General features: G+C 59.9%; 3 protein-coding genes across 7 annotated transcripts in view; 1 reads left to right on the forward strand and 2 right to left on the reverse strand.

Annotated features, from left to right (window-relative positions):
* The window catches only part of BIN3 (bridging integrator 3), a 43,683-nt gene extending 32,613 nt beyond the window's left edge, over positions 1 to 11,070 (reverse strand). Inside the window, exons 1-3 of one of the 3 annotated variants that reach the window (XM_055696118.1) lie at positions 10,977 to 11,046; positions 2,206 to 2,323; positions 322 to 370 (exon numbers count right to left, since the gene is read on the reverse strand). In XM_055696118.1, the coding sequence (XP_055552093.1) occupies positions 322 to 370; positions 2,206 to 2,323; positions 10,977 to 10,984 (175 nt within the window). In that variant the 5' untranslated portion in view covers positions 10,985 to 11,046. Of the gene's footprint in view, positions 1 to 321; positions 371 to 2,205; positions 2,324 to 10,976 lie in introns of those variants that run through there. The other 2 variants (XM_055696119.1, XM_055696120.1) reach the window with 2 other exon arrangements.
* Positions 11,071 to 11,334: 264 nt separating this feature from the next.
* Positions 11,335 to 14,962, forward strand: LOC129734164 (uncharacterized). The gene has a single exon (XM_055696117.1). The coding sequence runs from the start codon at positions 13,734 to 13,736 to the stop codon at positions 14,661 to 14,663; it is 930 nt and encodes a 309-aa protein (XP_055552092.1). The 5' UTR covers positions 11,335 to 13,733; the 3' UTR covers positions 14,664 to 14,962.
* A 1,024-nt stretch (positions 14,963 to 15,986) lies between these two features.
* EGR3 (early growth response 3) lies at positions 15,987 to 19,757 on the reverse strand. Of its 3 annotated transcripts, XM_055696114.1 has the most exons (3): positions 19,491 to 19,620; positions 19,257 to 19,293; positions 15,987 to 18,426 (listed from the first exon to the last, which is right to left on the reverse strand). In XM_055696114.1, the coding sequence occupies exon 3, from the start codon at positions 18,416 to 18,418 to the stop codon at positions 17,381 to 17,383; it is 1,038 nt and encodes a 345-aa protein (XP_055552089.1). In that variant the 5' UTR covers positions 18,419 to 18,426; positions 19,257 to 19,293; positions 19,491 to 19,620; the 3' UTR covers positions 15,987 to 17,380. The 3 variants fall into 3 exon arrangements, with proteins under 3 accessions (XP_055552089.1, XP_005438162.2, XP_055552090.1); XM_005438105.3 differs by lacking the exon at positions 19,257 to 19,293 and having other exon boundaries at positions 19,491 to 19,757; XM_055696115.1 differs by lacking the exons at positions 19,257 to 19,293; positions 19,491 to 19,620 and adding an exon at positions 18,718 to 18,851.
* Between the last annotated feature and the right edge of the window lie 5,106 nt (positions 19,758 to 24,863).

A 24,863-nucleotide genomic window follows, 5' to 3' on the forward strand; every position in this document is an offset into this window, starting at 1 on the left:
CTCCGAGGAAAACTGTGCCAGACCAAAAGAGCTCTTCCCCTCACCCCACTCACCCCCCCCCAAAAAAAAAAAGAAAAAAAAAAAAAAAAAAGAAACAGATCCCAAACCAAAATACTCTCCCTGGTTGGGGCTCCCCCTCACTCCTCGCACGAGGAACCAAGCGCTGGTCACACGCGGCAACAGGTTCTGCTCGCTCACATCTCCCTCCCACGCGCGCGCACACGCACACGCTCGCAAAATGGGACGAGTCAAAGTGCCGGCTTGACTCATCAGCCACATGATCAAAGGCTGGATCTAAAAAGGGGGAACTGGTTTACTCACTGTCTTGGGTACAATCTGTTTCTTGGGCTGCCCGATCTTGAACGGTATCCTGGAAAAGAGAGAAGAGGGAAGGTGTAAGCAAGCGATGCTGGCCTCAAGCAGCCCGGCCCCGCGCGTCTCGTCCTCGATGATGGGGTTTGGGGTGAGCAGGGCTTCTTCCTGGGGCCACAGCACCCCTTTCCGTGCAGCATGCTCCCCCTCCGAGAGCCAGTGTCTCCTGCGAGGTCAGCACCTCCATCGCCGGCTGCAGCACATCCCTTTCCCCACCCTCCCGCCATCCCGGGAAGGCAAATAAATGCAAGGGATGCTCCAGGCATTCCTGGGCAAAATGAACTGCTGAAGAGCATTGCTATGTTTAAAACCAATTCTGAAGGGGAGGGAAGAAAAAAAAATAAAAAAACCCAAACCCTGTAAATATTTAGAAAGAGGATATTAAAAAAAGTAACAACCCAAGTGTCTGGAGCTGTGAGCTGCTTCAAAGGATTTCTCTGATACAACAGCTGTAGGAGCAGCTCACCTGCCAGCAGAACAGCCTTCATTCTTAAAATCTTTAATATGGTTGCTAGTCAAATCTGGGTTACCTGAATGATTTTTCCCCACGCGAGCTAGCTCAAAGGTGAAGAGTACTCAAAATAAATTACACAACACATGTAAAGATGGCTGGGTCAGATGGTTACAGCCACGCAGCCCTCCTGAAAATAATTGAATTTCTTTCACCTATCAGTATAATGAAAATCCAGGAATTCAATTGCTGTTTTCAATGTATTTGATTAAGTTAAAGAGGTGCTGCTTGGTTAAAGCGTCTCATCCAAAATCTCTCAACGTTTTCTGCATCATGCTGTTTTAACTAAAAAGCAAAAATTGGTCTCATCGTGAAACGCAAGTATCTTCACAGAGATGCCTCAACTAGAGCATGCCTGAGGCTTGGCAGCATCAGCATCCCATCCCAAATCCACCCCAGGCGCTTCTTGGGAAGGTGCCCGAGTCCCCTCCTGGACCAGTCCAAATTCTCATGCTGCTACCAAAAGTCTAAGCTAGTAAGACGTGGTTTAGGACTCTGGCTTGGCCACTGGTCACGCTGCCCCCCAGGCTGGCTTTTCTCACCGCCGGGCAGCACACACATGCCTGGTTCTCCGTTAGCTTCTCACCAGCTTTACTTAGAAGTTCCTCCCCACCAGTGCTGCTACAACACTGCTCGACCAGACAACTGGAACCCCAGAAAATATTTTTATTAGCATAACATGCTGTAAAACCCAGCTATGAGCAATGCCACACGACAGGGGAAAGCGCTCACGACGAAGTGACACGTCATCCATGCGGACAAACCAAAACCAAGATTATCCGACAACCTGATCCCTCCCGTCATCGCTTCTGCCCATCTTTGCCGCTGTTTTCAAACCAACAGTGTAATTAGCCACCGGTAATAAACAGGGGTTACAACCCCTGTGTACCTCCCGAGTGGCTCAGGGAGCACAAGCCAACCTGAGTCACCAGGTTTAAATTTAAGTTTTTCTGGAGAACTTCCTGTTTATGGTTCTCCAGTGGGACCAGTATAATTTTAGGTTGTTAACCCTTTCCAGCTCCTGCAGCAGGCCCGGCAGCCGTGAATCACACTTCTTTTATAAACAAACACTCGTCTGGTGTATAATTACCCTGTCAATAACTGGGTGTGTGGTGCCTTACAGGAAGAAAGCAAAAAAATAAGGATTTTTTTTTCTTTGTGTTTTCCTACATGGGTCAAATATAAACTAAAATGAGGCGCCTCCCTTACTCTCGCAGGCACAAGCTGTCCCATCTGCAGCCAGGTGCCATCACTCGATGTTTTTGGAAGTGATGGCATCAGCCTATCTCGGTGGAAGGAGGAAAAAAAGATGTGGTCTTTACCCAGGGGAGCCAGTTATCCCAAGAAAAACCAGTTTGCCCGACGAGCCCTGGCGGCTGCTGGGCAATCTCCAGGAGCACGGCAGCAAGTGCAGGGTTCAAGTTGGAGCTGGGCTGGTTCCTAGCGGGAAAGCACAATTAAAAGGGTGATTAAAGCATTACCTGCATACAACCTTCCCTTCTCCCTTGCCTGGCCAATACGGGTTATTTAGAGAAGCAATCCCAATCCCTGTCTGCTGGCAAGCTGGGTTACAGCGAGGCAATTCTGGTAGTGGGGAACCAGTAGTAGTGAATCGGCATCGGTTGGGTACCACTGAGCTGGCAGCGCTGGCAACAGCTGAGGGAAAGGCAGCAGGGAGGACAGGGGCTCCCTGCACCCCAGAGGGGAAGGGAAAAAAACCAAACCAAACCCCAGCTACTTTCTTCCAGAACAAAAGAAAGTCACTGGAGCGCTTCACAACACTGCAAATACACTTTGAAGCAGTAAATATCTCTATTAGCATCGTGATGCCAGTTGGCTAATTATGTCTGTCTCGGTAAAACCTCTTAAAAATAACCCCACACAAGTAATGTCTATTCACCAATTACTTTTTTTTTTTTTTCTTCTTTTTTCTGTTTTACAATTTGAGATAATCTTCCTCCTGGTTGCTGAATCTTTGCCTTTTAATATGGGATGCATAAGAAGGAACAAAAGCTGTAGGAAAGAAAAAAAAGATCCATATCTTAGCTTTTAAAACAAACAGATCCACCCCATGTCTCAAAACACAACAGCAAGCTGCTGCTGGCACTGAGACTTTTTGCCTCTCCGTGAGTCGCCATCCCAGCCTGCAAAACAGGGAGACAACACAGCGCGTTACAACCATATGCTTAAAAATTAAGAGCCGCTGGGTGTTTTATTCTGTTTAGGAAATGTACGACAGGCGTCACGCAAAGAAACGGGAAAGAGATGGGTCAGTTTTACTGCCACGGATTACCAGCCTGGCATGGTTATCACCGTTACGTCAAGAGCTGAGCACGGGTCTATGTAGACCAAAGGAAAACCAGAATCGGTACATTTTTCTGATATCTCATTTCTGCTGAGCGAGAGAAAGCTGGGGTTGTGTTTGGGGTGTGAAATCCCTTGAAATCCTGTTCCTGAAGAGCGCGAGCGAGCTGAGTCACAGCCAGAGCCTTCCCACCCCGGTCCCCCCCTGCGCCACAGGGCTGGGGAGCATCCTGGCCCCTGGCCCAGGCCAGCAACCCCCCCAGGGAGGTCACCAGGACTTTGGGAAAGCAGTGGGGTTCAGCTGGGAGGGAGGAGGGCGAAGCACTGCAGGGAGGGGGTGGGAAGAGCTTAAAGTAGGAAAAAAAGTGTGGGTGGAGAGAATCCTGCAAGCTTCTACTCGGGGATGCTCAGGAACCCCAGGGAGGGGAAGGTGGGAGAAGCTGTGGCTAATTTTCTCTGAAGTTTCCCCAGCAATGTCACATATTTACTTGGCTTTTCCATGTGCAAACCCAGGGCCACACACCAAAGCAGCTAATTCTCCTCTGGATGCACAGGAGAGTTGCAAACAAACCTCGCAGGCAGGGGGGGAATACAGCTCAATGAGGTCTGCAGGGAGCTGGAGTTTAAAACATGTAGCTCCCCCTCCCACTCTCCGCCAGTCCCCTGAAACGAAGGCACGCAGGAATTGCCAGCGTGAATCAGACTAAATCATTGCTAATTTAGGGAGGCGATGGTCCTTTTGCTGCATTGGACCGAGCAGGACATCAAACCTTGGCACCAGCCCTGGCCCGGAGCAGGCGGCGGGGAGGCTGGGGAGCCCAGCTGGCGATCAGATAAATAAGGGGTGGTGGATGTGACCCTTTCCCCCGTGGCACCTTTCATCCGAACATCGCTTTGCAACCCCTAATCAGGCCCCAGAAGACCCCCTGCAGATAAGCAAGGGATAAACACGCAGCATTTTCACCCACAGCTGATAAGCCCCCCCAAAACCAGGGGCTGGGGAGAGAAGGAAGGGTGGACAGAGGGTGGACAAGCAGCAGGTGAGGGAAGGGGCAGGGAGAACCAACGCCGGGGCGATGTGCGCGCTCGCATCGTGTTTTGGAGGTTAATTACCCAGACACTTAGGAAAAATGACGCCAAGTCTCTGGCAACCGCGCACCACCAAAATCAGTATTTCTGCCACGGCTTTTGCCAGGGACCCGCAGGTCTTGCTGTGGTATGAACCAGTGGTAACAACCAGTTTTTATCGGTACCACCACCGTCAGACTGTCAACTAAACTCATGTTTTGTGAAAAGTGCCCACTTCCCGTGGAAAGTTTCAGGGCTTTTTTTTCTTTTTTCTTCTCTCTCTCCCTCTCATCGAAACCCCAAGCGCCAGCAAGCCAGTGCAGCCTGGATTTCTGCCAGAGCTTTTCACTTTTTGAATTTCCACCAAAAATCCCAATTCTTTGACCGGAAAGAAACCTCTCTCTGCATGCAGCCAGGAGGACGATACCCAGCCTCCTGCGCAGCGAGGGGTGACCCCAACCCACCAAGGCCAGTCGTCCCAAAGATTTTGGCATGCGGCATGCCGAGGGCTTCTGCTAAACCACCCATTTACACTTGATCCTCCGTGAAGCCAAAAACTGGCCCTGAGCTACCCCAGAAACTCCCCCTGTGACAGCCAGAGGCCCTTCCCCTCATCTGGGGTTTTCTGAGCTCCTGCTCTGGAAGAGGACTCCGGGTTGAGGTGTAATTGCAGCCAGGAGACCTGCCCGTTCATGGGACTAACTGCTATCCAGGAGAGATCAAAGCGCTCCTGCAAACATCAAGAGGAAGGTCGGAAACATCCGAGGAAGGATGCGAATGTGGAGATAACAACTTTCACTTTCTCATTGCCATTATCAAGTGAGTTTGAGCAAGGATCTCCGTGCTGGCCACTTCTCCTCCCCATGCCTTCTGCACTAAGGTAAGCATCACTACAAGACATCGGTTTTAGGGAAGGAACTTTCTGTGATGTGGGAAAGTCAGAGAACCCTGCAAGTTCAGGGGCAGCTGCGACCATCATCAGTAGCTGCTGAAGCAGGAGTAATTATCTCATTAGTGTTCTTAAGTCCCAACAAGTGCTGAACGCAGCCTGCACAGGGCGCGAGGAGAGGAAAAGCGGCGAAGGCTGGCAGGGCACGTGGTGCTGTGCACATGCACGCCAAGAAAACCAACCCGGGGCACTCACACCACGGGTCTCACAACTTTGGGCTTCCTACAAAAAACACCAAAAACTGCAAATCCGTGGCCATGCGGGCTGCCCCAGAGCGAGCCCTCGGCGCAGTGGGGATCCCAGCCCTGCCCACGTGAGAAAGGCACGAAGGCAGACACGGGTTAGACATTAATCTCAAGCATCGCTCCGGATGCCTCAATGTACTACATCGTGTCCATGGAAACTGCATGCACCGTCCCACCCCACTCCCCCCGCCTCGCAGGAACTCATAGCAACCGCTCCAAACACAGCGCGAAGGCAAAAAAAGGAAAAAATTATTCAAACGGATCACAAACAGCTTATGTCGAGGGAGACTCTGCGCCAAAATCTGGTTTGGGTTTTCTCTTTGGTGGAGACGAGAGGGGAGGTCACGGGGTGGTGAGAGGCAGGGAGAGGAGCGACGTGGGGATACGGTCCCTCGGAAATACACACATCCATCCCCGCAGGCGTGCGCTCCCACCTGCATTTCAACCCCGTCCCTACAAACTCATAGGCATTAAGCCACAAACGGATGTCAGGGTCAGCCCTTGCAGCAGGGGAGAAGGAAAAAAAGATGTCAGCATCCATTTCACGTTGGTTTGGGTCAGCCCAGCAAAACGAGGCGCCTTCCTCAACTTTGGCAGCGGAGAGGTGCGCCTGCCGACGGCGAGCTCTTCGGAGCAGGGGCTGCTTGTACCTCTGCATCTTGCACAGAGCCAAGCACGGTGTCAATGTTAAGCAAATCAAAAATAATGTCAGAATCTACTCTCCCACCCATTCCAAGATGAGCATGAAAAAAATAATGATATTTTACTCACCCATCAAAAGAAAATTACTCACGCCAGGCGCGTGGGCGAGCAGAATTTTGCAAGGCTGTTTTAGGCCCTGACTATGCTACAAAAATATCCATTTTAAGCATGGTTGTGAAACACGGTTGTGGCTCAACTATAACACTGTTTTTTAGCTACCTGTACAAAGAAGGTGGAAAAAATAGTAATTAAGAAATAGCCACGCGCTAATGGCGCTCCAAGGACCACACCAGGCGCTGCGATCTCCCACCACGGTGGAGGACGCGGCGCGTGACTCTTGCCAGCTGCTCCACCCCGCAAGATGCCGCGGTGAGCTGATGTGCCGGCGCTGCCCGCTTTGCCGAGGGCATGCCAGCGTGTCGGTTTCACCGCGATACCACCTCTGGGATGCGCAAACCGCCTTGCACAGGCGCTACACACGGCAGCGCCGTGCAGGGAGGTGTTTGGGAGCTGCGCGGACCTCGCTCACCGCTTTGGTATCCAGTTGCTTCATCCAATCTAATTTTATCCCGTGCTCAATCTCCAAATCCCGGTATCGTTGAAACCCGGAGAGAAGGGGGAGCGTTGCCATTGACCACAACAGGACTGCGATTTGAGTGCCGAAAAACATCAATATTGATTCACTGGAAAGAAAACAGCGCCTTGGTCTGTGTTTGCATCGCACCTGCCCAACGTGGCCACAGCGCAGCTCCAAAACATGGAAACCAAAATGAATAACCAACACTCTTACGCTACAACCCGGCTATGCCTGCCACCTCCCCGCGCTCTCCTCTCCCCTTGCTAGCAGGCATAAATCCACCCATTCAACCACCCTTTCCCAGGCAGACAGCTCCTCTTCCTCACCTCCATCCCCAAATATTTCAGAGAACACATTCACCTTAACTCTAGATTGCGTCTGGTAAAGATCTGGGGAGTTAAATATCGCATAACCACACATTTCCACTCCCGACTTCAAATCAATGCCAGCTCCTTAGTCCACTTAGCAAGAGCTCCCTGCCAAGAGGCATATGGTTTAGCAGTCCGGCAACGGCAACCCCCTTGCAGACCAATAATACGCTGCACTGCAACATGAAAACACGTGCTTCGCACTGCCTCACTGTCAACATTTGCTTAACATATTTTTTCTCCCAGTAAATACCAGCTGTTGCAGCGGTGCCGAGAGGCAGCATTCAGATATTGAGCTGTCACGCTACTAAAACCCCCTTCCCGTTTGCAAAATCACCTGTAGGAGCTGGGAAACCAAAAGAGGAGGTATTTGGGAGTCTGGTTATGAGCTGCAACAAAATTTGGCTTTACAGGGTTCCACGAACCTTAATAAAATCCTTTAGGTGGCCACAAATGAGACGCTTGTGGCAATTGAGGGTGATGATACAAGAAAAGCTCTGTTTCTCTTTTTATTTTCTAAAGCGAGTGACCGCCAAGGTAGTTGCTGGCGTATTTTCCCCTCCCTTCTCCAAAACACAAGGCCGCAGGTGAGCGGTGAGGAAGAGGGGACTATGAATGCGTTCAACAGACCCCAATCCACAGTGCAAAAGCCTAAAGGAAGCCACCAAGCTCTGCCAAGATTTAGAAAACATCTCATCTGTCCATGCAAGGCTGTTTCCCAAAACAAGCCTACTCCTGCTCTAAATAAAGCTTAGCCTAGAAAGACAGCACTGCCTAGTTGCCTAGGTGCAGGAGTCAGGAATTTGGGGGTTTAACCCAGCCTCTGTCACCAGCAGGTTACTCTGTACTCTCTGGAGCAAAGTTTTCCTGTGTTAGTACATCGGGCACTGCTGTTCCCAGTCCCGATGCAGCGCAGAAACCCCCAAGCCACCAAGCACTCGCAAAGAGCGAGGGAAAGCAAAGGATTAACCACACGCAATTCAACAAGGCATCAACCATCCCGCTTGCAAACAGCTTCTTTGCCCTTCCAGCTGCTGGGATCTCTCACAGGCCTTTGGAAAAAAATTAAGGTAACAAACGTGCAGAAGCAAAACTGGAGGCAGAGTTACGTGCTGCTTCCTCAGCGTGACCTGCAGGACAGAGCTGAGGATGAAGCTCCATCCGCTTGATCAGCTGCAACAGCCGACCCCTGCAAAAACAGAGGTTTTAATCAATGCTGCTCTGGGTCTAACGGTGCCCGTTGCCGGAGAGGGATGCACGTGCAAACTAAGCAAACACACTGTGCCGCACAAAGCAGCCTCCCGCCTCGCTGGGCTGGGACAAAGCTCGCTCCCTCTGTGGGGCCAGCAGAGCAGCGGCATTGGGGCTGGCAGAGCTGCGGCATTGTGGCCGGACATGTTTTCCTCTGACATTTGAGGAGCAGGGCATGACCCCAGCACAATCGGTTCCCCCTCCCCAGCACGCACGCCGGCATTTGTTACCGCTGCCGGCGGGAGCGTAACCCCTCGCTGCGTCGGCGAAGTGGACGTCACGCCAAGCCCGGCCCTGCCAGCCGGGCGCTGAACTCCAGGCCCCCCCCATGAATGGGGCGATTCATCCAGGGCGGGTGGCTGCGGGAATTATCTGCCAGGAGGGTTGGCAGGGCCGGCCGGCCAGCGAGGCCGAACTGAGAGCGATTGTGCCTCTGACACGCTGCTGAAGCCTGGCGGGGTCCGAGCCCCTCGCGTTCGCGCGTAAGCAGAGCCACGACACACCAAAGGACTGACGCTGCTGGAGAAGAAAGAGGAGACTCAGATTGCAGTGGAGTCCCGAGTGTCCCCCTCCTTTCAGCAATGACCTTTTATTCCTCCCCAGCAAAAGGCGAAAACACCCGATCTCTCAGCAAAAGCCACGTGTATTGTAGGGAAGCCACCAGGCGCCATAAGCTACAGTCCCCAGGCGAGGTCCCTGGGGAACAGCACGGCTGGCTGGACACTGGAAAGCACAGAGGGGAAGCGGTGCCGCTCTGCACCCCAATTATTCCACATCCATCATGTGAAGGGAATATTCCTCTCTTATGTTTTCAACTCTGGAGCTCCTCCCAGACCAGGAAAGGGGAGCAGGTGTCTTCCACCAGCCAGAGCTTGCTAAACGCAGCCCCCAGGCCATGCTACCCACAGAGCTCAGGAGGGCAGCCTGGGCAAAAGGCGGCTGCGAGACCCTTGTTAACTGACGCCGCCTATAATCATGGCTGCTCCAAGATGAGTAAAGCGGAACAAAAATGAACCCAGTGAATAAGTGTGTATTTTTAACCAAAAGGCCCCATTTTAATAGGTACCTGCGTGTGCATCATTATATTCTCAAAGTATGTTTCCAGACCACGACTTCCCCCACTCCCAGCCCAAACAAAAAAATCTTCAATTTTCACCATGTGCCTGCCCTGACAAACTCAACCTGAGAGCGCCAGGCAAGGGCCTTTTTCTCCTTTAACCATCCCATCCTTCACCTCTCATGATGGCACTGGCTCTAAATCGCTACCCAGGATGAGAAATCACACGCAGCAGCCAAGATTAAATTCTGCTATAATTAGTTTAAAGAAGTGGCGGGGAGATGCGCAGAAGCAGCATGCCAAACGCACCGTGGTAGCCGAACTGAGCCCTTCACATGTCTGATTCAAACACACGTGGGATTTTTTATTTTTTTTTTAATGGCAAAAGCTTTTTTTAATGGAGTTGAAGGTGAGTTTACAGCGTTTCAGACTCACAGAGCTGCTGGGGATTTTTGGGGACCCCCCTGTCTCCCCACAGCAGTGCCTGGGCATGGGGTGGCGAGCCCTGCTGTGGGGAGGTGGGAGGGTTGGGGGGGCCAAGGGGCTCGGCCTGTGCTCCCCCTTACCCAGGAAGGGGGCCAGGCCCGCTGTGGCCTCGGGAGGGACAGGCAGCTGCTGCTGGGGGGCACAGACAAGGGGCTTTCCAGGGGCACATCCATCAGAATCCGTATACCATATGCATGCCCACAGACACAGTTTCGAGGCAGCTACACCGAGGACCCCACTGGGCCAGCGCCAGGGACCCCTCTCAGGGCCAGTTCTGGGGGAGACGCCCCCAGGCCCCCAGCCCCAGGCCTCTAGCCCCAGGGACCTTCTCAGGGCCAGCCCCAGGGGGGACACTCCAGGCCACTACCCTCATAGACCCCCTCAGAACCAGCACCACAGACCCCTGCTGGGCCAGCCCTGGAGAGACCCCCCAGGCCGCCAGCCCAAGGGGGACCCCCTCAGGGCCAGCACTGGGGAGACCCCAGGCTGCCAGCTCCGGGGACCACTCAGGGCTTGCCCCGGGAGGGCTCCCCAGGCCAGCAGCCCAGGGGAGACACCCCTCAGAGCCAGCGCTGGGGGGGGACGACACACGACACCCCTCAGGGCCAGCGCTGGGGACGACGACGACACACGACACCCCTCAGGGCCAGCGCTGGGGGGGGGGGACGACACACGACACCCCTCAGGGCCAGCGCGGCGGGGGGGGGGGGGGGGGGACCGCCCAGGCCACCAGCTCCGTAGATCCCCTCAGAACCAGAACCGGGGGACCTCTGCCGGACCAGCACTGGAGGACCCCCCTCAGGGCCAGCATGACCGGGGATCCCCTCAGGGCCTGCCCCGGGAGGGCTCCCCAAGCCGCCAGCCCCGGGGGACCCCTCCGAGCCAGCACCAGAGGCCCCCCCAGGCCGCCAGCCCCGGCGGCGGCCGCGATGAGGAGCCGAGGCCTGGCGGGCCGAGCACCGCAGCAGGCCTCACCGTGTCGGCCGCGGGGTGGCGGCGAGCCCCAGCCGTGGCCGGGGGCCCCGTGGCGGCGGGGCAGGGCGGAGCGGGGCACGGCGCGGCCGGGCCCCGGGGTCCCGCACTCACCAGCTCATGGTCCCCCGCCGCCCCGCGCCGCTCCCGGAAGTGCCGCCGCCTCCGCCCCGCCCCTTCCGGCAGCGCCGCCGCCGGGCGGGAGGAGCGTTAGCCCGCCGCGTGCCGCGCCGGGGTGACGTCGGGGAGGGGCGTGACGTCACGGGGCAGGGCAGGGGGCGCGCAGCTCTGTGCGGCGGGGAGAGCGGGGAGGGACCCCCTTCAAATCCCCCGCTCGGGGTGCAAACGCTGCAAACGGGGCGGGCGTTGGAGCAAAACCACCGCGGCCCCCCAAAACCGGGGTGGGTGGGGGGTGGGCAGGGGCCGGGTGTGCTTGGGGTGGGTGAGGATGCAGGGAGGGGATGCCTAGAAGCATCCCTGGGGGGGGGGGGGGGGGGCAGGGGGTCCCGGGGGTGGGCAAGGGCTTGAGCGTGGGGGGCCTGGGAGCACCCTGGGTGGGCGAGGGGAACAGCAGCACCCTAGGTTGGGCAAGGGTGCAGGGAGGGGATGTCCAGGGGCACCCTGGCGTGGGTGAGGCATGCCCAGGAGCCCCCTGGGGTGGGCAAGGGTGCAGGGAGGGGATGTCCAGGGGCACCCTGGGGTGGGTGAGGCATGCCCAGGAGCCCCCTGGGGTGGGCAAGGGTGCAGGGAGGGGATGTCCAGGGGCACCCTGGCGTGGGTGAGGCATGCCCAGGAGCCCCCTGGGGTGGGCAAGGGTGCAGGGAGGGGATGTCCAGGGGCACCCTGGCGTGGGTGAGGCATGCCCAGGAGCCCCCTGGGGTGGGCAAGGGTGCAGGGAGGGGATGTCCAGGGGCACCCTGGGGTGGGTGAGGCATGCCCAGGACCCCCCTGGGATGGGCGAGGGGTGCAGGGAGGAGATGCCTGGGAGCATCCCTGGGGTGGGCAAAGGCATGAGGGTGGGGTACCTGGGAGCACCCTGGGGTGGACGAGGGTTGGGGGTGCCCCAGCCATGAGATCCAGGGGGAGGGCAGCAGGGACATGCAGCACATTTGGAAGGGCAGGAGCACCCAGATTTGGGGAGACCCCCGCAAACTTGACTCCGGGAGGCTGGGCAGGTAGGGCAGCAAAGCCGTTTTGGTGACAAACCACCACCCCCACCACCCCCCCATCCTCAGCACTGTCCCCAGCAGCCACCACCAGCCCTGCGGTGACCCTGGGGGTGGTGGGATGAAGCAAACGCCCCCCTCCCTGAGCACTGGGTTCCTTCGGACCCCCATTGCCACCGAGGGGGAGTCGGCTTGGTCCCGGTGTCACCAGGCTGGTGACAGCACGTGCCACCGCACGGGGCCAAGGGGAGGAGGCCCAGGACCGGCGCCAAGGGTGGCTTTATCAATTAGCAGGTGGAGGTAAACAGCGCGGTAATTACAGCCAGGGAGGATGATGCTAAACTGGGAAGGTGTTACCGACACCAGTGAGGACAGGGGATTAACCGAAAAGGAGCAAAGTGGGGGGGGCAAACCATGGGCGGGGGGCAGGGGGGTACAGCCCCCACGCACCGGTTTTGTGCCGGGATGCAGAGAGGCAGCCAGGGGGTTGCGAGGTGGCACAGTGGCATCAGTTTTGGGGTGTCAGAGCAAACCCTGAGGGGGGGCAGCATGGGGGACCCCGCCACGTCCCCAGCAGAGGCGTGGGGAGGAAGAAGAAGGACGGAGCAAGGCTGGTGCCCGTGGTTTGCCGGTGGTTGCCACTCCTTGCTGGGACATGCTGCTGCTCCCAGCCACCGTCCCCCCACCAGCACCTCGGGGTGGAGGGGACACGGCCGGGAAGGGTGGGAGGCAGAGCTGGGATGAGCAGGTCCTGGCACCTGGGCATCTTGATGGCCACGGGGCTCGGGAAGCATCTTCCCTGGAGGCTCTGCCCCACGTGCTGTCATGAATTTTGAGTCCTTCCTCCAAAACGCTCTGCCAGGAGCAGAAGCTGGAGCTGCCACCCTGGCCAGGAACAGGGAGGAAGGCAGGGTGGATCCGCACGGCACCAGCACAGAGCAGGAGATGAGGGATCGGGTGATCCAGAAACCATCCAGACCTTCTGCAGAAGTTTCTCACTGGGGCAGCGGGCGAGGCTGTGAAGATCGGGGAGGGATCCCACCAACACCTGTGGCATGGAGATCCACCAGCTGCAAACCAGGAGCTGCTGGCTGCAGGTCCTCGTCGCTCCCGACCCCAGTGATGGGGTCTCAGCTCTTGGTGCTCCTCCTCGGAAGCAAATCCCATCCCGTGGTGAGCTCTTGGCTTTCAACAACAGCTTGCCAAGCCCCGAAGACCCTCAGCGGAGAGCAGCGAGGTGTTGGTGGCCTCCTCCGGAACCCAGAGCTGCCGTCGAGAAGGGAAAGGCAGCAAGTTGTGTTGAGCTGGTACGTGACTGGCAAGCCCTTCCCTCCTCCCCAGAACACAGATCGCCCAGAATGGGGATGGCAAGTGCCGTGTTTCCGTAGCAACCAACATTTTTGTGCAAGGTGCTGCACGCACTCCACGCGTTTTGCCACCCAAGGGTGCTCCTCACCTTCCTGCTCCATGCAGAGGGGGGTCCTGCCCAGCAGGACGCCTGCACCCCAATGGCAGAGCGGGTCCCCAGCCCAGTGCTGGAGCCACAACACCCCGTCGAGGCTCGGTGGGTGCCATCCCTCCTCCTCCTCCTCGCCCACAGCGAAGGAGCCCAAAGTGTTGGAGAAACCTTGGGTGGCTCCTGGCCGTGGTGTGGTGATGGTGGTGTGGCATCTCCTGGCAGCCTTTGCCACACCACCGCCTGCCCATGCCCGGCATCTCCAACATCTTCCAGCACAAGGCGCCGGTGGAGGTGGATGCAAGCTCCACCGCAGCACCCTCAGGTGATGCCAGGGGTCACGGTGGCTCTCCCCGTGCCGTCGGCTGGGTGCATGGCGACTCCGGCTCCCATCCATCCACCTCAGCTTGTCCAAGCCACGCCAGGGGACACTGCGGGGACTGGCGGCTCCAGAACTGGCATCCAGCCCCTGGCCACTGCGGGACCTCAGAGATGCCTGGAGCGCTGAGGGGTGGGCAGCCCCCACTGCCCCTCTGGCCCCACACTGGATCCAGCAGCCGATCCAGCCTCATCTTAATGGTCACCAAAAGCTCAACCAGGTGGGAATCCCGGTGGGAGCCCACCCTGCGCGTCCCCCGTGGGCTCCAAAGTGATTCCCCCAATGCCAGGCCATGCCATTGCTGCCTGGCCCTCAGTCACGGGGCGGCCCCCCCGGCCCCCGGCTTCTCCCTCAAATTAAAGCCTCTCCGAGCCAGAGAGCTCGGCAAAACCCCAGGGATGGGCAGAGCTGGCCTGGCCTGGCAGGACCAGCAGCTCCTCCGGGGCCCAGCTGCGGATGCAAATCAAAAAGCAGGAAATTTGACGGCGGGTGCCAGTGCCTCCACGCCCCGGGAATGCCAGGGAAGACCGCGGTGCCAACGCCGGCTGCCAGCACTGCTGGCGAGCCCTGGGGAAAGGGGAAGCTCCAACGCCACGTGGACCATGGGACCCCAGACCCTCAGCACACTCCAGCCCACCGCCAGCTCCAGGAGAGCCCATCGCTGGGGAAGGATTGAACCATCACAGGCCACCAGACGCACGCCAGCTCCCAACACCCGAGCGCTTCGTCCTGCTCCTTCTCCCACCCGCCCCTCGTGCCTGTACGAGCACCAGCTCCGAATCCCGGTGGGTTATTTTTAACCCGAGCGACCCAGCCCAGCAAAAATCCCCTCTCTGCTCTGTACCTGGGGCGATTTGGCCGGCGAAAGGCGCGGAGGCATTACCGGCTGAAGCGGCGCGATCCTCTTTTGCCCACTGTTATCCGACAGATGCAACCCGGCGAAAGCCGCCGGCAAAATGGTGACGGGGTCAAGGTGGCGGCGGTGGCACGAGCGGGGAAAAATAAGACGCAAGGTCAAGGACAAACCAAGGACGCGGTTGTTTTGGGGGGCTGCAGAACGCACCCTGTCCCCGTGCAGCCGGGAAAAGGGAGGGGGGACGCAAGGACGGAGCCGGTCACCTTCGGGGTCACCCAAGCGTCCTGGCCAGCTGGTCTCGCCACGCCGTCCTGTGAACAGAACTGAAGGAGAGGGGGGCTGAGAAAAGGTTGGGTTATTTAAAAAAAAAAAAATCATACAAAAAAAAATTTTTTTTTTCAAAAAATACAACACTAGAAAAAAAATGTACAAACAGGTTTCAAAGTCGCCCGTAATGAGGCACAGCACCCACCGTCCTACACATTTCAAGCCACTTTAACATCCCCCTTACATATTAGAGACTTTTTTTTCTTTTTTTTCCAAACCAATATAGATCTTCTTTTTAAGCAAGGTAAAATAAAGATATTTACTACAGATTTTGATTGTCAGCAAACACAATATATTTACTGCATTAGCATTTGCTCACAGTGCAAATGGTACAACAATACATCAGTTCAATATTTCTGATTTTTTCCCTTAAAAATGCTGTATGCATTAACTATCATATTTGCATTACAACATGACAAATGAGCAAATGAAATGTGTGTGAAAATTATCACCTTTTCACAATATCAAGCATAATTATTTTTTTTTAACCTTAGTATAAGGTACTATAAATCCAAGAAATAAAAACATCCACAAAATATATTACATCTGGTATGATTTTTTTTTCTCTAAGTACTCAACTTTATACAAAAGTCTTTCAAAAAATATCATTCCCTTAGGTTTGTGTGGTTAAACCTGATTGTGGGTTTTTTTGTTCCTTTCGGTTCACATAAATTAGACTGCATTCTTTCTCTTCTCTTTATTTTTTGTACGTTTTTAATGTGTTTTTTTTTTTTTTTTCACATGCAGACATCAAACCTGGATAGCACGACCTTTTGGCAACAAAGATTTTTTTTTTTAAGTCATTATTATTTTTGCTTAGTTTAGCTTAAATGTCTGAGCACAGTTTTATTAAAACAAAAGAAGAAAAAAATCAGAGCAGTCATGCAATGACATGCACATACCAGAAGGAGAAAGAAAAAAAAATAAAATAAAATAGAGGACTAATTGATTTTTCTCCTCCATAGCTGGTTGGTTGTTTTAAAGTGACCAAATAAAATAAAATAAAAATATCTCACATTATAAAAAGTATTCAGCAAAATACTGCTTTTTTTTTTCTGCATTTCTGTAAAGAATTTCCCTTCTGCTGGGAAAAAAAAAAAAGGGGGAAAGAAAAAAAAAAACAACAAAAAAACCACCAACAAACCCGAAAGCTGCTGCCGGGACATCGCTCCCCGCCGCCCCCCGAAGTTGCGGAGGACCCGCAGAGCCGCCCCCCGCCCCGCCAGCCCGGCCGGGGGGCCCGACCCCGCTTACCTCCGCCGCGGGGAGCCGGTGCTGGGGGGGGGGGGGGGGGGGGGCGCGGGGGGGGCAAAGGGGGCTGGATCCAAGCCCAGGCGGGTCGGCTCCAGCCAGCCAGCCCCACCCGGACGGACCGGATCCAGGCGAGCCCAGTCCCGGGGAGCCGGGAGGGTGGGATCCAGGAGGGCCCGATCCTGGGGACCCCAAGCCCCCGGGGAGCCCAAGCGGGTGGGATCCAGGAGGGCCCGATCCTGGGGACCCCAAGCCCCCGGGGAGCCCAAGCGGGTGGGATCCAGGAGGGCCCGATCCTGGGGACCCCAAGCCCCCGGGGAGCCCGGGTGGGTGGGATCCAGGAGGGCCCGATCCTGGGCAGCCCAGCCACTGGGGAGCCCGGGCAGGTGGGATCCAAGACGGCCCGATCCTGGGCAGCCCAGCCACTGGGGAGCCCGGGCAGGTGGGATCCAAGTGCCTGGCGATCCAGGTCAGCCGGGATCCCCGCGATCTGGAACCCGGGCAGCCCAGATCCAGGCCAAGCTGGGTGCGGGCAGGCTGGAGCCGGGAGATGCGGGACGCGGGCAGCGGGGTGCGGGCAGCCGGGTCCAGGCAGCTGGGATCCGGGCCGTGCTGGAGCCGGGAGAGCCGGATCCGGGGAATCCGGATCCGGGCAGGCAGGATCCGGGCAGTACGCGTAATCCGGGTGCAGGCAGCAGGGATCCGGGCGGTGGGGAGCCGGGTCCGGGCAGTGCGGGTGCGGGCAGCAGGGACCCGGGCGGTGCGGGCAGCCGGGCAGGTACAGGCAGCCGGGACCCGGGCGGTGCAGGTACAGGCAGCCAGGATGCTGGCAATCCGGGTGCGCGCAGTGCGGGTGCAGGCAGCCTGGGTCCAGGCAGTGCGGGTCCTGTCGATCCAAGTGCAGGCAGGATCCAGGTGCGGGCAGCCTGGACCCGGTCAATCCAGGTGCGGGCAGAGTGGAGCCCATGGAGCACAACCCCCGGCATCCTGAACCCAGGGGGCAAGGCCACCCCAGGACCCCCCCCCAGAGCGGTGCGGAGGGCAGGGGAGAAGGGGTGCCACTGCGCCGCTCCCCATGGTCCCTCAAGCGCACGTGGTGACGGCAGGGGCGAGGGCAACGGGTGGTGAGGTGGCGGCGGCGGCAGCAGCGGCAGGGGGTGCGGTGGGGGGCTGCCCGGCCGAACCCTTCTCGGCCTTCTTCTCCTTCTGCTTGAGGTGGATCTTGGCGTGCCGCTTGCGCTCGTCGGAGCGGGCGAACTTGCGGCCACAGAACTCGCAGGCAAAGGGTTTCTCGCCGGTGTGGGTGCGGATGTGGGTGGTGAGGTGGTCGCTGCGGCTGAAGCTCCGCATGCAGATGCGGCACTGGAAGGGCTTGTGGCCTGTGTGGATGCGGAGATGGCGGGTGAGCTCGTCGGAGCGGGAGAAGCGGCGGTCACAACCCTCGGCAGGGCAGGCGTGGGGCCGCTCGTGGAGTGGCGTCTTGCTGGGCCGGTTGGGATACTTGCGGGGTCGGATGGGCTTGAGGGTGAGCGGCGGCTGCGGCAGCCCCCCGAAACCCGGGTGGATCTGCTTGTCCTTGAAGGCCTTGATGGTCTCCAGTGGGGTGATGGGGGGCGGGTTGACGCGGATGGGGTCCAAGCTCTGGAAAGGTTTGTGCTCCGTGATGGTGCCCATGTCATTGGGATGGTGGTAGAGGTTATAGTCTGGGATCATGGGGAAGAGGTTGCTGTCCAAGGCGGGCTTGGCCGCCTGGTAATCCTGGGGGGAGTAGGTGAGGCCGGGGTTGCTCTGGGGGTCGTGGAAGGAGACGGGCTCTGGGTAGAGGTCACTGCAGGAGGAGTAGGGTGGCAGCGCGGGGTACATCTGGTCCACCTCGCCCTGCGGCGGGCCCATGCTGCCCGCTGAGCTCTGCGTGCTGGTGAGCGCACCCGAGGACGGTGGTACCCCCAGGATGCCCGCGCTCATCAGGCTGATGATGTTGTCCTGGCACCAGTTGGAGGGCGAGTCGAAAGCGAATTTCCCCAGGTAGGTGACAGTCTTGTTGCCCGGGGCCGGTTGAAAAGTGCCCGAATAGGATGACAGTTCCTGGCCGGCCTTTTCGTTCGCTAAGCCAATGTCCATAACATTATCTGCAAAGTGCGAGAGAAGCAGGGCAGGGTGAGCCGGGAGGGCTACGCCGCCCCGGGCGGGGGTCCCGGGGATGCACCGGGGATGCTCCGGGGCCCCCCGCCCCGCTCCCTCCTACCCCTCGCTGCGTCCTCCCCCCCCGCCCCGCTCTGCTCTCCGCGTACTGCGGCGCTGGCTGCCGAGGGTCCCGGCGGTGCGGGGCCGGGCTGCCGCCCCCGCGGCTGTCCCCGGGGGGGGGGGCCGGGGACACACAGCGCCGCCGCCCCGCCGGTGGGGCCGGAGGAAGGAGGTACCTGCGGCTACAGGTAGGCTTCCTCCCCGTCCAGCCCCCGGCAGCGCTGGGCACTCCGCGGAGCCGGCTGCGGCCGCCGACGCCGTTACCGACTCGCTGCTTCGCTGCGCCGAGCCCCGGCGAGGAGAAACACGGCGGCGGGGGGGGGGGGGGGGGGGGGGGGGCGGGTTTAGCCTGGCGAGGCTCCGGGTGGGAGCAGGGACACGCGGGGAGACACCCCCCCCGCCCTCGGCGCTCACCTGTGCCCCCCATGTCGCCGGCCGTGTCGTCCCCCCCTCCCCAAGCCCCGCGCTCCCGGGAAGTCGCCGCCGCGTCCCGGGGAGCCCACGCTGCCGCCGCCGCTGCGGGCTGGGGGGGGGCGGCCACGGCCACGCGCGTCCGCGGCGCCTCCGCACCGCGCGGATCCCGGGGCGGGCGGGCGGCCCCTCCGCGCTACGGGGGGCCCAGCCGCTTATCGAACCCCCCCCCCCCCCAAACACACACATCCTCCCACCCCACCCGTGTCCCCCTCCCCACGCAGCCCGGCCGCCGTCCCCGTACCTGCGGCGGCGGCTCGGCAGCAACGCTCGGCGGAGCCCTGCAGCGATCGCGCGGAGACACGGCGAGGAAAGGGGTGGGTGGGTGCGGGGGGGGGGACGCTCCCCAGCCCCAGCGCTTCCCTTCCCTCCGAGGCTCCATGACACCCTACCCACAGCGTCCTCCTCCTCGCCCCACCGGCTCCCACCAACCCCCCCCCCCCCTTCTCCCCATTTTCTTCTCCCCCCCCCCCCTTACCTGCAGCCATCTGGTTGTAGTGAGCCACCGAGTCGCTGCTGCTGGAGAAGATATTCAAAGAGTTGGGGATCTCCTCTGGGTACAGATTGTCAGGCAATTGGTTCATCAAAGTGTTCATGGTCCCCGGCAGCTTCTCCAGTAGTTTGCCTGTCATAGCACTGGAGGAAAAGGCTGGTTCAACGTGGCTCCGAGCTCAGCTCCCGAGGAAACAACATCCGAGTGGCAAATCCGTGCGAGGGAAATCATGCAAGAGAAAAAGTTGGGGCGGGGGCGGGGGGGGGGGCCGGGGAGGAGGAGGAGGAGGAGGAGGGGGGGGGGGGAGCCGGGGGTGGCCGCGGAGGAGGGGGCGCGGGGGGGGGTGCGGTCCTCCGTGGGTCTCTGGTGGTGTTTCCTCGAGGGGGAGGGGGCGATCTGGCTGGCAGATGTGGTTGTAGAAGCGGGTGGGAGGATTTAACCCCTCCTCTCTCTCGCTCGCTCCCGCTCCCCGTCCCCGTCCCCGTCCCCGCTCCCCGTCCCCGCTCCCTCCCGCGCTCGGCTCCGCTCGCAGGTTCCCTCGCTGCCGCCCGACTGCTCCGCCGGGGACTCCGCAGCCCATTTATCCGGGCGGCGGGAGCGCTCCGTGACGTAGCTGCCCATATATGGACAGACAAAGCCGAGCCGAGGCCGAGACGTCACAATGGAAGCTCCGCACAATGGAACATTAGAAAGCAGGAAGCGGGGCCGGCGCGCGCGGGGCCGGGCACCGGGGAGCGAGGTACCGGGCACCGGGCATCTGCACCGGGCACCGGGCACCGGCATCTGCACCCTGCACCGGGCACCAGGCATCTGCACCGGACACCGGGTATCTGCACCGGGCACCCTGCACCGGGCGCCGAACATCGGGCACGCCGCACCCGGCACCGGACACCGGGTATCTGCACCGGGCACCCTGCACCGGGCACTGGGCATCTGCACCCTACACCGGGCATCTGCACCGGGTACAGGGCAAAACGCACCGGGCACCGGCCACCCACACCGGGCGTCTGTACCGGTCATCTCCACCGGGCATCTGCACCAGCCAGCCCTGCACCGGGCATCTGTACCGGGCATCTGCACCACTCAGCCCTGCACCGGGCATCTGTACCGGGCATCTGCACCGGGTAGCCTGCACAGGGCACCGGGCGTCCTGCACCGGACACCGGGCACTGGTCACCCTCTACCGGGCACTCGGCATCTGCAGCAGGCACCCCGTACCGGGCACCTTGCAGCGGGCACCGGTGGTCACCCTCCACCGGGCATCTGCAGCGGGCACCCCGTACCGGGCACCGGGCGTCCTGCACCGCGCACCTTGCACCGGGCACTGGTCACCCTCCACCGGGCACCGGCCCCCGGGCGGGGGTCTCCCCCTGCGCACTCACACCCCACCCGCCGGTGCCCGCCCCCGGCGGCCGCTGCAGCCCCCCCTGCCCGGCTCGCTCCGCCGGGACGCAGCGGGGGCAGCCGGCGCCGGCCCTGCCGGTCCCTGCGCCCCTCCCCCGGGGATGCTCGGAGCCAGGCTCTTCCCCGCAGGTTTTCCCCCCAATCCCTCCGCTCCCCGGCGAGCAGGAGCCGGCGGGGGAGGCGGGGGGGGGGGGGCACCGGCCACAACCCCCATCCCGCAGCCCAGGAGAAGCGGGTTGGGAGATGTGCGGGGGAAACCACCGCGCCAGGAGTTGGGAAGGAAGGAGAGGGGCAGCGGGGAAGGCGCTGGAGCTCCAGGAGCCCCAAATTCCGCCCCCCCCTCCCAACCAGTGGTGACAGTGGTGGCTTTGCAGCCAGCCGCCCCCTCCCCATGGCCCGGGTCCCGTGCAGTGCAGGGCTTTGAATACTTGAAAACAGGTAACACTTGTTGGTCGCCTGTGATTTTAACCTCACCTCCCCCCCCCCCCTTAAAAGTTTGGCACTTCCAAGGCGTCAGTAATTAGGTGGTTTCGTGCTAAGTGTGCCAACTGATGCTATCTTTAAAACCCTCCGAGTTATATAGCAAATGTATGGAAAAATGCTGTGTTGCAATAGCTCCACTTACCCAATTCCTGCAGGGCCGGCTTTGCAATGGGAGTGAAATCCGTGCTACGGGAGAGCTGCAGCTGGAGGGGCCCGGGCACCGGCTGCCGGCTGGGGAGGGGGGCGGGGGGACTGGAGGGGGGCGGGGGGGCTGGGGAGTGGGGGGGCCGCTGCTGCGGGACCAGGGGACTTTGGCCCTGCGGTGCCGGCAGCCTCTCGGATTGGGGTGCGGGGGGGGGGGGGGGATGCTGCGGGGGGGGGGGGCCAGCAAGCCCCCCCGGTGGCCTGTTTGTGAGTGCGGGGTGGGGGGGGGGACGGTCCGTGTGCTCTATTCACTTCAGGACCCCCCCCATCCACTTCAGGACCCCGCCATGCACTTCAGGACCCCCCCATATCCACTTCAGGACACCACCCCCCACTACATCCCCCCCCCACCCCCCGCACCCCCTCACCCACCGCAACGACACCCGTCCATCGCACGACCCCACTTCCATCAGAAGCCCCCACCCCCATCTTTCACAGCCCCCCCATCCCTTGCACCCCCCCTGCGCCCTCACCCACCCCCACCTCCTCTGCAGGGCACTCCCCTCCCCCTGCACCCCCCCTGTTTGCCCCCCCGCCCGTGGCCCGGCGCGGCCCGGGGGAGCGCGGCGGCGGGGGGGCGGGGGGCGGCCACGGGAAGCGCCATACAAGGCCCGGATCCGGCCCCGCCCCCGCTGCCTTCTTTGGCCGCCGGTTCCGGTGCCCCCGGCGCCGGGGGAGGCGCGGGGCGGCCGCGGAGGGGGGGACCCACCGGCCGCCACCACCCCCCAGGCAGCACCGCCCTGAGCCGGGGTGGGCTGAGGGGGTCCCGCCGAGCCCCCCCCCCCCCCCCAGCCTCCGCCGCCTTCGCGCGGCCGCGGTGCTGGGGATGCTGCGGGTGCCCCCCCACGGCTACGGGCACGGGTCCCCCGGCGGCCCCAGGCAGACACCCCCCCCCCCCCCAAACCTGCACTTCGTCGGCTGCCAAGCGTGGCATCACCCCTCCTCCCCAGTTTCTCCAGAGATTTTATACTGGGGGGGGGGGCGGGGTGAGGCTGATATTGGGAATCGCTGTGCCGGAGCAAGCAGGCACTGGCTCAGCTCCTTGTCCTGTGCCGGAGCATCCCCACGAGTGCCAGGCATCCCCACACATCCCCACGAGTGGTGGGCATCCCCTCAAGTGGCGGGCATCCCCACACATCCCCACGAGTGGTGGGCATCCCACAGGCGCCAGGCATCCCAGAGCCACCAGAGGCATCCTCACACATGCCCACAAGTGGTGGGCATCCCCACGAGCACCAGAGGCATCCCCACACATGCCCACAAGTGGTGGGCATCCCCACGAGCACCAGAGGCATCCCCACTCATGCCCACAAGTGGTGGGCATCCCCACGAGCACCAGAGGCATCCCCACTCATGCCCACAAGTGGTGGGCATCCCACAAATGCCAGGCATCCCACGAGCACCAGGCATCCCCACACATCCCCACGAGTGCCAGGCACCCCCTGAGCACCAGAGGCATCCTGACACATCCCCACGAGTGGCGAGCATCCCCACGAGCACCAGAGGCATCCCCACACATCCCAAGTAGTGAGCATCCCCACAAATGCCGGGCATCCCCACACATGCCCACGAGTGGTGGGCATCCCATGAGTGTCAGGCATTCCACAAGTGCCAGGCATCCCCACACATCCCCACAAGTGGTGTGCATCCCCACAAGCACCAGAGGCATCCCCACACATCCCAAGTAGTGAGCATCCCCACAAATGCCGGGCATCTCCACACATCCCCATGAGTGGTGGGCATCCCACAAGCACCAGAGGCATCCCCACACATCCCCATGAGTGCCATGCATCCCACGAGCACCATGCATCCCACGAGCACCGTGCATCCCACGAGCACCGTGCATCCCAGCCCCACACTTGGCTCACGCCAACCTGTGTGGGTACCTGCCCCTTGCACCGAGGTCCACGGGATGATAGTGCCAAGGGTGGGCAAACATGCACCCGTACCCCATAACCTGAGTGGCACCTGCTTCCCACCAGGAAGGCGGGTGTCCCTGGCCAAACTGGGCGCAGTGATAGCACCGCAGCCCTCGCGGGAGGGTTTAAACCTGGTTCAAAGCTCCTGAGTCATAAGGGCCCGGCTGGGCCGGGGGGAGCCACACCGCTAAACCCAGCCTGTGAGAACGGCCTCATCCTGCACCGCCACCGTCTCGCTTACCAGCAATGGTTTGATGCCAATTGATGGGGAACGGCCTTAAGCCAAAATAAACCCAGGCAGCCTTAGACTGGCATGAAAACGGCCGCGTGGGGGTTGGACTGGCTTAGTTACAGCTCAGTTTAATGGGTCGAGCATCCTGAGCAGAGTAGTTTACCCAAAGGGAGAAAAAAATAATATTAAAAAAAAAATCTCACCTGGGATGCTCTGAAAGGTTTTAAATTACAGCTCAGTCTGGATAGTCTGCGGCTGAGAGCTTTCACTTATTTTGATCATCCCACACGCCTTTCTCTTAGGCCATGCGAACCCTGTCCTGATCGGGGTGTTTCAGTAGTGTAAATAATCATCGCTGGCATCAGTGATTTTGCAGTGTGGATGGGCTGTGGGCCCTTCGTCAAATCCCACAGGACCATTGCCCCTGCATTTCAAACTTTCCTTGCCCAGCCTCCAGCTTGGCCCCTGAGCCAGCTGCCTCATTAACCCCTGAGATAACGGGGGGAGTGATGCTGTGATGCCCAGGCAGCGCAGGCGAGGTCTGCCCCGGCCGGCACCCATCTCCATCCCTCTGCACCTCGGTGCTCCCCACCTGCCTGTGCAGAGGATGCGACAAGCCCTGGCATTAAGTGTCCCAGTCAGGTTCAACCCCCAGAGTCCCCACATTTGGAAAGTTCTGGCAGTTCCCCCTCAGCAAGCACAGCTGCCGGTGCGAGCCCCCAGCTCCCGCTGCCCCCCAGTTCTGCTCCTGCCTTCGGGGCTGTGCGATGCTGCGAGCTGGAGATGGGCACCCAGCCCCATGCACGGTGTGCTGAAACCCCCATGGCACCCCACGTCCCTTTGGGTGCTGTCAGCTGACGGGTGATTTCTCCCCACTCCTCTCGGTCTTGTGACCGGGTCCTGCCGCTCACCGGGTGATTCATGTGCCGTGAGCCCTGCAGGTGCACCGGGCTGTGCCACGGGAGGCCACGCTGCACGCCAGCTCTCCAGGGACCACCGGGGCTTTTAAAAGGGGAACTATTCAGGGTTTTTTCACCTAATTAATGACAGCATAAATGTAGTTATAGGGAGGAGATGGGCCTAGTTTTCATGCCTCATGGTGAGGCAAATGGGATG

This window comes from Falco cherrug, chromosome 18, assembly GCF_023634085.1.
Source record: "Falco cherrug isolate bFalChe1 chromosome 18, bFalChe1.pri, whole genome shotgun sequence".
In the NCBI taxonomy this organism is placed as follows: domain Eukaryota; kingdom Metazoa; phylum Chordata; class Aves; order Falconiformes; family Falconidae; genus Falco; species Falco cherrug.

Coding starts and splice junctions, on each gene's coding strand:
- EGR3 (XM_005438105.3), bottom strand. CDS start 19,644: ATGACAGGCAAACTACTGGAGAAGCTGCCGGGGACCATGAACACTTTG. Junction 18,427..19,490: donor CTACAACCAGATGGCTGCAG/GTAAGGGGGGGG, acceptor CGCACTTTGCAG/ATAATGTTATGGACATTGGC.
- LOC129734164 (XM_055696117.1), top strand. CDS start 13,734: ATGCCCGGCATCTCCAACATCTTCCAGCACAAGGCGCCGGTGGAGGTG.